Source organism: Eucyclogobius newberryi, unplaced genomic scaffold (genome assembly GCF_026437365.1).
Source record: "Eucyclogobius newberryi isolate DKJ021-1_F unplaced genomic scaffold, fEucNew1.0.hap1 SCAF_11, whole genome shotgun sequence".
NCBI classification, from domain to species: domain Eukaryota; kingdom Metazoa; phylum Chordata; class Actinopteri; order Gobiiformes; family Gobiidae; genus Eucyclogobius; species Eucyclogobius newberryi.
The window spans coordinates 19,720,655-19,730,782 of record NW_027315735.1 but is presented as its reverse complement, the minus strand read 5'-3'; the positions used below and the strand labels follow the sequence as shown (position 1 = coordinate 19,730,782).

The window sequence follows — 10,128 nt, the reverse complement described above, 5'->3', positions numbered from 1 at the left end:
TGAGGAATGACATACAAACACAACTTACGTGTATCGTGGTCTCGTCTCGTCTCTTTCTTCTGCTTGTGTTTAGTTTCCGTCACATGTTCTCCTGAGGCCCGTTCACGAGGGTGAGGTGCGCGCTCGGTGCGCGTACACCGTTCACCGGAAGGTTAAAAATGTATTTTTTAAGTATTTTAGAAACAGTTGAAGAGTGAAATTCCTTCTATTTTATTTTTAGACTAAAAACAATTTAGCATGTTTGGTAATTTTAGAGGCCGAACTCCTGAAATGGTCCGACCAAAAGGCTGCATTCTGCGAAGTGGCCACTACTCAATTTGGAGCCAGAGGCAGAGGGGGCGTACCCTATCCAGATATTATAATAATATATATAATACATCCATGGGCCATGAGCCAGACTCGCCCGTGAACGTCTCTCTCCAGGAGAAACCAACGTAAGGTGAAACGACTATTACTACTAAACATTTTAATGCGATGTCAATACCTCTGGACTAAGCAAATGAGACTAACCGTGTTTCTAAATATCGCTCATCGTCTGATTTGTGTGTTTGTTTTTGTAACGTAGATTTCCTGTCGTAGATTCGTGTTGAGTCAAATTGAAATTGAAAGAATAATTTCGAAGAAAAAGTTCTTCAAGTAGCTCTACAAACATGGCTCCAACATTGGTATTTTTTCTTTATTTTTTAAGCAGTATTTATTTGCTTATATTTAGTTTAGAATACTTTCATATCCTTTACTGTAAACAAACCCATTCTTTGTATTTGTCTGTGAAACAGAAAATTTGATTTCCGGTATTTTTCTTCATTCAGTGTGATGAAAAGCCAAACCCCGGGGACCTAATAGAAATCTTTCGTGGCTCTTATCAGCACTGGGCAATCTACATTGGCAATGGCTTTGTGGTTCACTTGGTTCCACCTTGTAAGTTCTCAAACATAACTTAAATGTGCTAATGGATGTCTTTATGTGGATACTATTGTTTATAACACAATGTTTTTATTAGGCGAGAGTGCAGGTGCAGGTGCCAACAGTGTGATGTCTGTATTGGCAGAGAAGGCGATTGTGAAGGAGGAAGAGTTGTGGGATGTGGTGGGAACAAACAAGTGGAGCATCAACAACATCCTGGACGAAAAATACACCCCACGCTCCACTGAAGTCATCATCCGGGAGGCACGCAGAAAAGTGGGCCAGGAAATTCCTTACTGTGTTTTCAGAGGCAACTGCGAACACTTTGTCAATGAGCTGCGTTATGGCCAGCCCGAGTCTCGACAGGTGGGTGGGAAAAGGGCAGATGTTTTGTTTACAATCTGTGTAGTGAACAAAAGCATGTAATACAAATTCCAATGAGTAATGGAACAAACTTTTAAAGTCCAACTCCCACTGAAGATTAGCCTTGTATGCTCTGAACAAAAGCATGTAATACAAATTCCAATGAGTAATGGAACAAACTTTTAAAGTCCAACTCCCACTGAAGATTAGCCTTGTATGCTCTGACTGTGTATTGTATGGAAATTATCTTGATATTTTATTAAGAGATCAGCCCGGCATAACAAAGCTCATGAAACATTGCCCCTTTACTTCCTCTAATCAAAGATATCTGATAAAGAATTTGATTTGTGTAGGTTGGACGTGTCTTGCCCAAAGACACAACAGCAATATGCAAGAGACATTGCTGCCTCACTATGGCACTTGTTTTAACCGTGAAGAATACTTACAAAAGCTTATAGTTTACAGTTTGCATCTTTGCTGAAATGCGACACTTCAAGTGGTTATTAGAGACATTTTTGTTGTCATAACAACTGTGTGACATGATTTCCTGTGTGTGATTTCTACAGGTTCGCAAGGCCGGTGAAACTGCCCTGCTTGTTGGTCTGGCAGGAGCTGTTGGATTGGGCATAGTGGCTTTGGCAGGGGCGTTTCTTGGAGGCAAAAAAAAAGAGGAGAATGACGCTTAGCCAAGCTTCCGTTAAAGGGTCGCCAGCACAATGAACATTACGCCAGCTAAACAACTCCCAGTGAGCAAGTGCCACAGTAAACGCACATGCATTATCTTCAGTCGTTAACATTTTTAGTACAAACTATCTATGAAGAATCTATTATGAAATCAGTAAATTGTTTCTAGACATAATATAAGAGTTTATTTAAGAACATATATATTTATTACTTGTTGATAAAACGGTCTTTGTCAAGATTCCTTGTTAAAAGTATGCCTTAAAAAGTATTCAAACTGTGGGGGAAAAATATTGTATGAGTAACGGCTAAAGGAATATCTTATCTTATCTTATTGTTAAGTTATCAATGCATTTGTATACTTTGCCCTCGGGGAAAATGAAGTTGAATTGCCCTGCTCTACATACAAGGCATGTTTCTGAAACTAATTATGCCAAAGTAATTTGTATTGTTTTTACACCCCACTGTAACCTTGTTTGATTAACCAGGAATTAATTGAGTGTTTTCTGAAAGTCAGATGTTTTTTTTCTCAATTTCTACCATTAAATCACCAATGGATCTCAGTGTTGTCTGTTCCATCCATCCATCTTCTACCGCTTGGTCCCTTTCGGGGTCGCGGGTGACTGGAGCCTATCCCAGTGACTTCGGGCCTTAGGCGGGGTACACCCTGGACAGTGGCCAACTTGTCGCAGGGCCAACACAGAGACATAGACATTACAGACAGTTCACGCTCACATTCATTCACTAGGGCCAATTTAGAGTCGCCAATTTTACCTGACACATGCATGTCTTTGGACGGTGGGAGGAGCCGGAGAACCCGGAGAGAACCCACAGTAACACGGTGACAGTCACTATGGTATAATTAATCTTTCTTATTCTCTTAACAGAAATCCTCTTTATTTATGCATTTTCTAAAAAGGCATGAAAAGTAAACTAATTTAATGAAACCGTTTTACCTCCTCAGTAATACAATATATAACCGTTCAGATATGATTTGTTAAAACGAAGGCACAAATAAAAGTAAAATGTTCTTCAACCTGAAAAGGTCTCATCCAGCAGAAAGTGTGTCCTTGATTCATGTCAAGTGTGAATCAGTTTTCTTCACAGAACACAGAAACACATGCATCCAATGCCCACTGCTCATCCATTACTCTGTATCCAAGGCCTGTTCAGGACAATAACATTTGAGTCAAAACAGTTTCAGGTCAAATACTGTGCATGCATCATTGTTGTGATCGCTGCTCTCATAAATCATATTCTTAATCATATGTTCATGCCGTTCTATGTACAGTAAATTGAAAGTAATGATAAAAGTGAGACTCAAGTATTGTTTACATGTTTCTCATAACAATTAAATAGAAGTTGTGAATTTCTGTACACTAAAACCAGCACATTTCCATCTCATAAAATATACACATTTTGGTCCATGCCCATAAGCCCAAAGGATTGACGGCGTCTTTTTGATCTTGATATTTTAGTAACTGCTCCTGCGCCAAGAACATCCAAGTTCACCCATGTCATCACACGTCATCATTTTCACAACATATTTTGGAAACAGGTTTGCAGTTTTAAATGCATCTTTCTGGTCCTCCTCGCGGAATGTCAAAGCGCTATTGCTAGGTCCCATTGCTGCTGCATGTGCCCCTCTGATTTGTCCTTCAGTCCAATTTGCGTGCACCCAATTTGAGCGGCCCTTTATTGGCTTTTCGTTCAGCACGTTTTGCCTCTAGTTCTTTCCTTCTTTCCTCGCGTTTCTTCTTTGATAATTCAGCTTTGCTCAGACCTTGCAAACATAAAAAACAGTGTAAAAAATACACAATGACACAAAAGTGCTGATTGTAAAAAAGCAACATACCCTGGACACCATCAACAGATTCCCAGCTTTCTTCACCTCCCCATTCTCCTGTTGCTTCTGTGCTCCAGCCATCTCCTCCCTGAAAATGAAAATGGACAAATTGTACTTAATAGTAATGCCAGTCTGTGTATGTATTCAGAGAATGAGATTTGGTCAATACAGGAAAACATTCATGCCCTCACCGTGACAGGTGCGTTAGCCGCGTTTCTCTGGGACACGCTGGCAAACAGGTCAGGTGAACCTTTGGCAGCGCTGTCCCAGTTGTATTCGCTGGCTAACCGCACACCTGCAGGCAGCGGGAGGGTCTTATTTGTGGAGGTTGTGTCTGCGTCCTCATCAGGCCACTCATTGCCCCAGCCTTCTTCTCCAGCTGAGCTCTGGCCCTGCCCTTCTTTCTCATTGGACCAACTGTCATCTGCATCCCAACCCGAGCTGCTCCAATCAGAGCTTTGCTTCTTCACTGCCACTGATGATGTACGGTTTGTCTAAAGTTAAAAAAATAAATGTTTAAACATAAAACATAAAACTTACTCTATTTGATAAATAATCTTGAAAACATAGATTTATACTTTATCAACCGCTTTCTTTTTAGATGATGTCATTCCTGACCAGTCCGTACCCCAGTCATCAGACTCAGTCAGAGTTTTCTCTGGCTCCTTTAAGTAAAAGGGTCACATTAGAAAACCATAAAAACTGCACTTTTTACTATGCTTCTATATTTTTGAAACATAACCTACCTCTAGACTTCCCCAGTCCTCATCCTCATCCCAGCGGTCTCCTATTGGCTCGTTACTGTTGGTGTGAACATTACTAGTCTCTGGTGGATTGGCATGGCTACTGGCAGGGGGTTGGGGCATAGAGGCCTCTGAAGGCGTGTCTTGAGAATCTGTAAAAAAAAATTACACGAAAATAAAACAAATTATTTGCTTCAATTCGCCCAAAATCACAACAGCGGTTGTCTCGGAGGGCGCCAGTGAAAAGCAAATAAACAATGTTCATAGGGACTTGGCAATGTCCCAGGGTCCCCTGTCCTTAGACCTTCTCGGCCAAGAAAAACTACAAAACCTCCTTGGGAAAAAGTAGAAACCTGGAGGAGTTCCATAGTGAAGGAGGGATCCGACTCCTTCAGACGGACAATTTAATTAAAGGCGTAATGGACGATTTTTCGGCGATTTGAGAACTCAGGCACTCCCCCGTACGGACTGATACAACACACACGTGCGTTTGTTTATTAGCGCAACAGATCACATCTCTCGTCTCCAGTAGATTTCCGTCTTCTTCTGAGTCAGCTCGAACAGTCTTTCTCCGTCTTCATTTTGTCCCGTACACTGAGGGAACTATATTATGATAGATCAATGCGCTTATACACGATGAAACTGCTGCTCTCATGGGGACGAGCCGCACGCGGCTGCAGGTGAGAGGTAGGTGCGTTTTATGGTTGATACATGGCAGGATTAATCGGCAGTCCACACCACGAGGAAATTTTGTGAACAATTTGGGCCACAAAATGTTCACAAAATTTAGAAACTAGGGATCTGCTGTGGTGCAACATATACAAGTAAAAATAATAATATAATTAAAAAGGCATGATTGTAAAATATAGTATTGAGAACAAAAGTGTAAATACAACATATATAATATAGACAGAAGTGAAAAATGAAATAAATTCATGATGAAAAAAATCAGCTATTTCTTACCAACTGAAGAAGTGTTTGTTGGAGTGATGGCATCGGTAGCAGCTAAAGCCTCAGTGGCTCCATCGCCCTCTGTTCCTGGATTTGTGCGGATCAGTTTTGAAGTCAGTGAGGACATGCCTGTGACTGCCCAGCCTGTCCAACCCGAAGAGGCACCAGCAGGTTGAGCACATGACCCTACATCTTTCTCTAACAGGCGCAACAAAAGAGAAAAGCAAAGTAAGAGAAAAGCAAAGTAAAAAAAAAACATAAAGCTAGAAAAGAAAATTAAATATCAAGACAATAAGCCTCATTCACAAATATTTTTAAGTTGCGCCACAATGTCCAGAACATTGCGTCATTCATTTACATGTTTATTCACATGAAAATGTACGTCTTTGAAGGGAAAAAACATTTCTCATTTACAAACATTTCTCCAGTGGCCAGGTGTCTCAGCCGGTCTTAATCCAGCCCCATGCACGCACGCACACACTTCTTCTTCACACCATTCTAAAACTGCATAATTACTGTGCAAACTTGAGTTACTGACTGTTCGTAGGATTTATTCTTCAAGAAGAACAAATCTTGAATGCCAAAATGAGTACAACATTTTTTCGTAAAATGCTTCATGAATGAGGCCCATTGTTCTATGATAACTTTGTAACACACCTATCTCCATCAGCATGCTGGGGTCTTCTGAAACCGTTTCCAATTTAGAGAGGAAACTTTTTATAGCTTTAAAGGCCTGCCAAGGATGGGACAAAGTAGCAGTTGTGTCAAAATGCACCAAAGCATATCAGCTGTACTATAAACACAGTACCTGGTCTCGGACAGCTTTATCGGGGTCAACTGTAATGGCACAAAGAGTGGGCAGAATGCGTGCAGCTATTTCTGATACACTATAATAGTTGTGAGTGGCAGCAAAGCCCAGAACACCCGCGGACCGAGAAGCTGGAAAAGGGTCCTTAGTGGCGCGTGAGAAAGCAGAAATCAGAACACGTTGTCGTGCCTAGGAAAAAGGAAGAGGAAATAAAGTCAGAGAAAACACTTAATGTACATTGATTTTTGTAAAGCTTGTTTCACGTACACCAGCATTTAGGTAGGAGGCTATCTTGCCAAGACAGACTGTTGTGTTGCACCGGATTGGACCTTGCTCATCGCGAGCCTGCAGCCTCGCAAAATGACGCATTAGTTCCTGGTTCAGATTGGTCTCATTCAGCTTGGGAGCCAAAAGTAACATGGACTACAGCAGAAAAGATAAAGGTTAGCAACAATTTATTGATCTATACATTTTATTATTTTAGTTCTATGAACTACCTTGACAGTCTGCTCTCGAATGGCCGGGTTGGTGTCTGTGAATCCATGAACAACATGTGGGAAAATCTGACTATTGACAGCGGCTTCATTCAAATACAGAATGAACTGCTCCATCTGCAGACAAGTAAAATGTGTTTTGATTATTTTAAGCACAAATAAATGAAAAAGTAAATGTAAAATGAGTTAATACTTGTTGAAGCAGTCGTATCCTCATTGCTCTGTCTGTAGAGGAAAACATCTTTACTATGACAGGGATTATCTTCTGCTGGTATTCCTCTGCGGACAGGAACTTTCCTACCTAAAATGGTCAGACAAAGGTTTCTACAAACACTTTCAACTGTTAAAATAATAACTAAAATTGAAGCAAATGCACACCTTAAAGAGAGGGGTTAGGACGACAGCTCCCGCATTCCCAAACTCAAACGCAGTGAGGAGCTGAGGAAGGACCTTGTGTTTGCAAAAGTCCTCTGGAAAGGAGTCTAGGTTTTCACTCAGATCCTTGAAGAACTGCTGCTTTTCGGCAGTCTCTTTGATCTTGAAAGTACAATTAATTGTTTCAATTAGATAAATTATTATTCTCATACAATATATTGTACATACATTTTTTTTAATGTGTAACCACAATAAATACCTGAATTTCCTCCAGAAAGAGGTTGCTTTCGACAAAACTGTTGCTGAGGAATCCCCCAGGAGCTCTGCAGTTCTGTAAGAAGCGGGCAGGATTGGGCCGAATCCGCGGGTTTGCTCCCACAAGCTCACAGTAGTGTGGGACTAGAGTTTTTGGAATCTGTGCAGACAACACACAGTACAGTTCAAAATATGTCCTGTTCACAAAACTCGACACAAAAAAAACACGATAAAATAAAAATATCTCTGGAACTTACTTTTCCTAATGATCGGAGTGATGAAGTGCGCGGTAGAGGTCCGTTGAACACCTCCCATATTAAGCAACCTAACCGCCAAACTTCCCCAGCCCTGAAACATTCAAAACAACCATTAATGGTAATGCTTTATGTTTAGCCAAATCCTTTGAATATTTAGATCTAATGCACGTTTATATTCTTACCATTTCTCTCCACTACTATTTGGCATTTCTGGTGGATCATACTTTTCCATATCTGGGTAGACCGCTTTAGGGGCAGGTAAAACAGTTCCACTTGGATCACCTTGTTCAGAGGCAACATGGTCAAGAGCTCCAAGCTTCCACTCCCCAGCTTTATCCACAAAAACAGCCCATACACCCAAGTTGTTATGAAGGAGGTGGCAGTCATTGATTAGGAAACTGACAGCCTTCTGTTTGATGAGCAAAAAAGAAAAATGTTAATGACTACAACTGAACTGTTTTCTTAATGGCTTATAACAACACAAATGTTTATGATAACCAGGTGAGCTGAAGATGTATTTTCTACTAACCACAATCTGATGAAGACCCCATGACACCTCCAGTTCTCCTCCACCGCCCTTTTCAGCTTGAGCTTTAAGGTGGACGGCAAGTGGGGTTACCTGCTCGGTAACCAAGTACAGGCTTTTTTCTGTCTATAAATGGGACAAATAAAGATTGACAGTTTACAGATTATGCATTAGAACATTGTGACTAGAGCTGGGTGCTCTATGGTGGGGTGAAAAAGTAGGATGAAATAGTAGTAGTTAAAACAAATACATTTGTGACATGCGTTAACACATTTCTACTGGATTGGAATAATATCGGAATATTTGTATTGTGTTTTTTTTTTCCAACAGCACCTACCCCCAAGACAAATTGACATGTAATGTAATGACATTACAGATTTGATTGAAGACGGATGAAAGATTACACCGAGTATTAGTATTTTATTTTGTGATTACAGAGCATCGTGCAGAAATAAATATGTGGGACAATAAAGGAATATCTTATCTTATCTTAGTTTAAGTATATGTACTGAAAATGTAAGCTACCCAGTCCTAATCATAACAGACAAAACTTACATGTAATGTTAGGGCAAAAAATATTTGGTTGGCTTTAATTTAATACTGGTGGTGTGTGAGAAAACGCAACAGCAGAACATTCCCTATGCTATTTTATATAAGGATGACTAATGTACTTTACATTAGCTATCAAAGTTACAAAATAACATTATGAGTGAGTACAATGCTATTTACCTCAGTCTGAATGAATGAGCGTGAAAAGTACGGTAGTACAGGCAGATTGTATGTGATTGATACAAGTCTACACAATCACAATATCAACAATGTTGACAATCTGTTTCATTACATACCTCTAGACCATCGACATAGGCCAAGATGTTCGGGTGTCGGAGGGTCTTCATGCGTTTGAAGGCTGCTTTGGCGAGCTGGGTTTGTTGATCTGAGCCTTGGGCAAACTCGTAAACAAAGACGGAGACAGGTTCTCCATTCGTCTGTGAAGACGTAAACATGGTTTAAGATTTGCACTTCTTACCAATAATAAAATGCATCAAACAAAATATAATCATTGGTATTCGCTAAAAAGATGTGGGAAAAATGTGTATAAAATGTGTCAGAGCTCAAAATGTGTTTGCATCACAACTCAAAACGCCATCCGATGTGACGTGGCGAGAAAATAAGTAAACAAAGCTTCTCGCTCGACACCCAAAAACAGCTTTGGCAAATATGTATCGATCAACACAAATCTTCTATCCGCTTCTGTATCCCTCTCTACATTCCCTCTAATAAGGCTTTGTTGTGACATTTCTGCTAAAGTTCAATAAAAGACAACTTGCGAGTGGGTATGTGTGAGTACAGCTAGCGGATTTAGCCACAGGCCTCCTCGCGTCAAAGCATCCGCTTCTTTACCTTTCGTTTGCCCCGATGAAGCATCCATAGTCCGCATTTGTCTTGGGTCTCTGGGAGAATTTCATAAGCAAAATCTTTAACGGGGTCCCTGGCAAAAAAGGACCACATCTCCCTGTATCCCTCAATGCATCTAACACAGATAAACAAATTTGTAGCTGGTCCGCAGGTGGAGCCGTCGTCAAATATGTCCGTAGAAACATTTCTGTACAATGGTTCCGCCTCATAGATTTTGACCATAGACACCATGCCCTGTGATGTTTATTTTGTGTTTTTATTACCAAAACTTTTATTTTAAAATAGTCATTGACTATGAATATGATGAAAAAATATATAATAACAATAATAATAATAATAATGTGTTAAACATCTGTGGGAAATAATGCTTTAATATTCAGTTAGTACTGTGTTTTAAATTTCCGTCTGAAAAGTCTGACCTAATTCACTGAGTTTTTGCTAATTTATTGCTAACTTTAACTGAATACAACTAGTGATGGGTACATGAAGGAAAATATTCCAATTGAGAAT

General features: G+C 40.1%; 2 protein-coding genes across 2 annotated transcripts; one reads left to right on the top strand and one right to left on the bottom strand.

The window, feature by feature from the left end:
* Positions 1 to 390: 390 nt before the first annotated feature.
* Positions 391 to 2,510, top strand: LOC140347033 (phospholipase A and acyltransferase 3-like). The gene is made up of 5 exons (XM_072433351.1): positions 391 to 439; positions 580 to 665; positions 810 to 918; positions 1,001 to 1,269; positions 1,833 to 2,510. Exons 2-5 carry the CDS (start codon positions 651 to 653, stop codon positions 1,950 to 1,952), a joined length of 513 nt encoding a protein of 170 aa, XP_072289452.1. The 5' UTR covers positions 391 to 439; positions 580 to 650; the 3' UTR covers positions 1,953 to 2,510.
* Positions 2,511 to 2,869: 359 nt separating this feature from the next.
* Positions 2,870 to 9,816, bottom strand: scyl1 (SCY1-like, kinase-like 1). Its single transcript, XM_072437670.1, has 18 exons — positions 9,604 to 9,816; positions 9,048 to 9,188; positions 8,206 to 8,328; positions 7,859 to 8,085; positions 7,677 to 7,767; positions 7,424 to 7,579; positions 7,168 to 7,326; positions 6,983 to 7,090; positions 6,793 to 6,906; positions 6,563 to 6,718; positions 6,296 to 6,484; positions 6,145 to 6,220; positions 5,500 to 5,685; positions 4,540 to 4,688; positions 4,372 to 4,458; positions 3,985 to 4,287; positions 3,803 to 3,881; positions 2,870 to 3,730 (listed from the first exon to the last, which is right to left on the bottom strand). The coding sequence occupies exons 1-18, from the start codon at positions 9,709 to 9,711 to the stop codon at positions 3,606 to 3,608; spliced, it is 2,577 nt and encodes an 858-aa protein (XP_072293771.1). The 5' UTR covers positions 9,712 to 9,816; the 3' UTR covers positions 2,870 to 3,605.
* Positions 9,817 to 10,128: the final 312 nt, after the last annotated feature.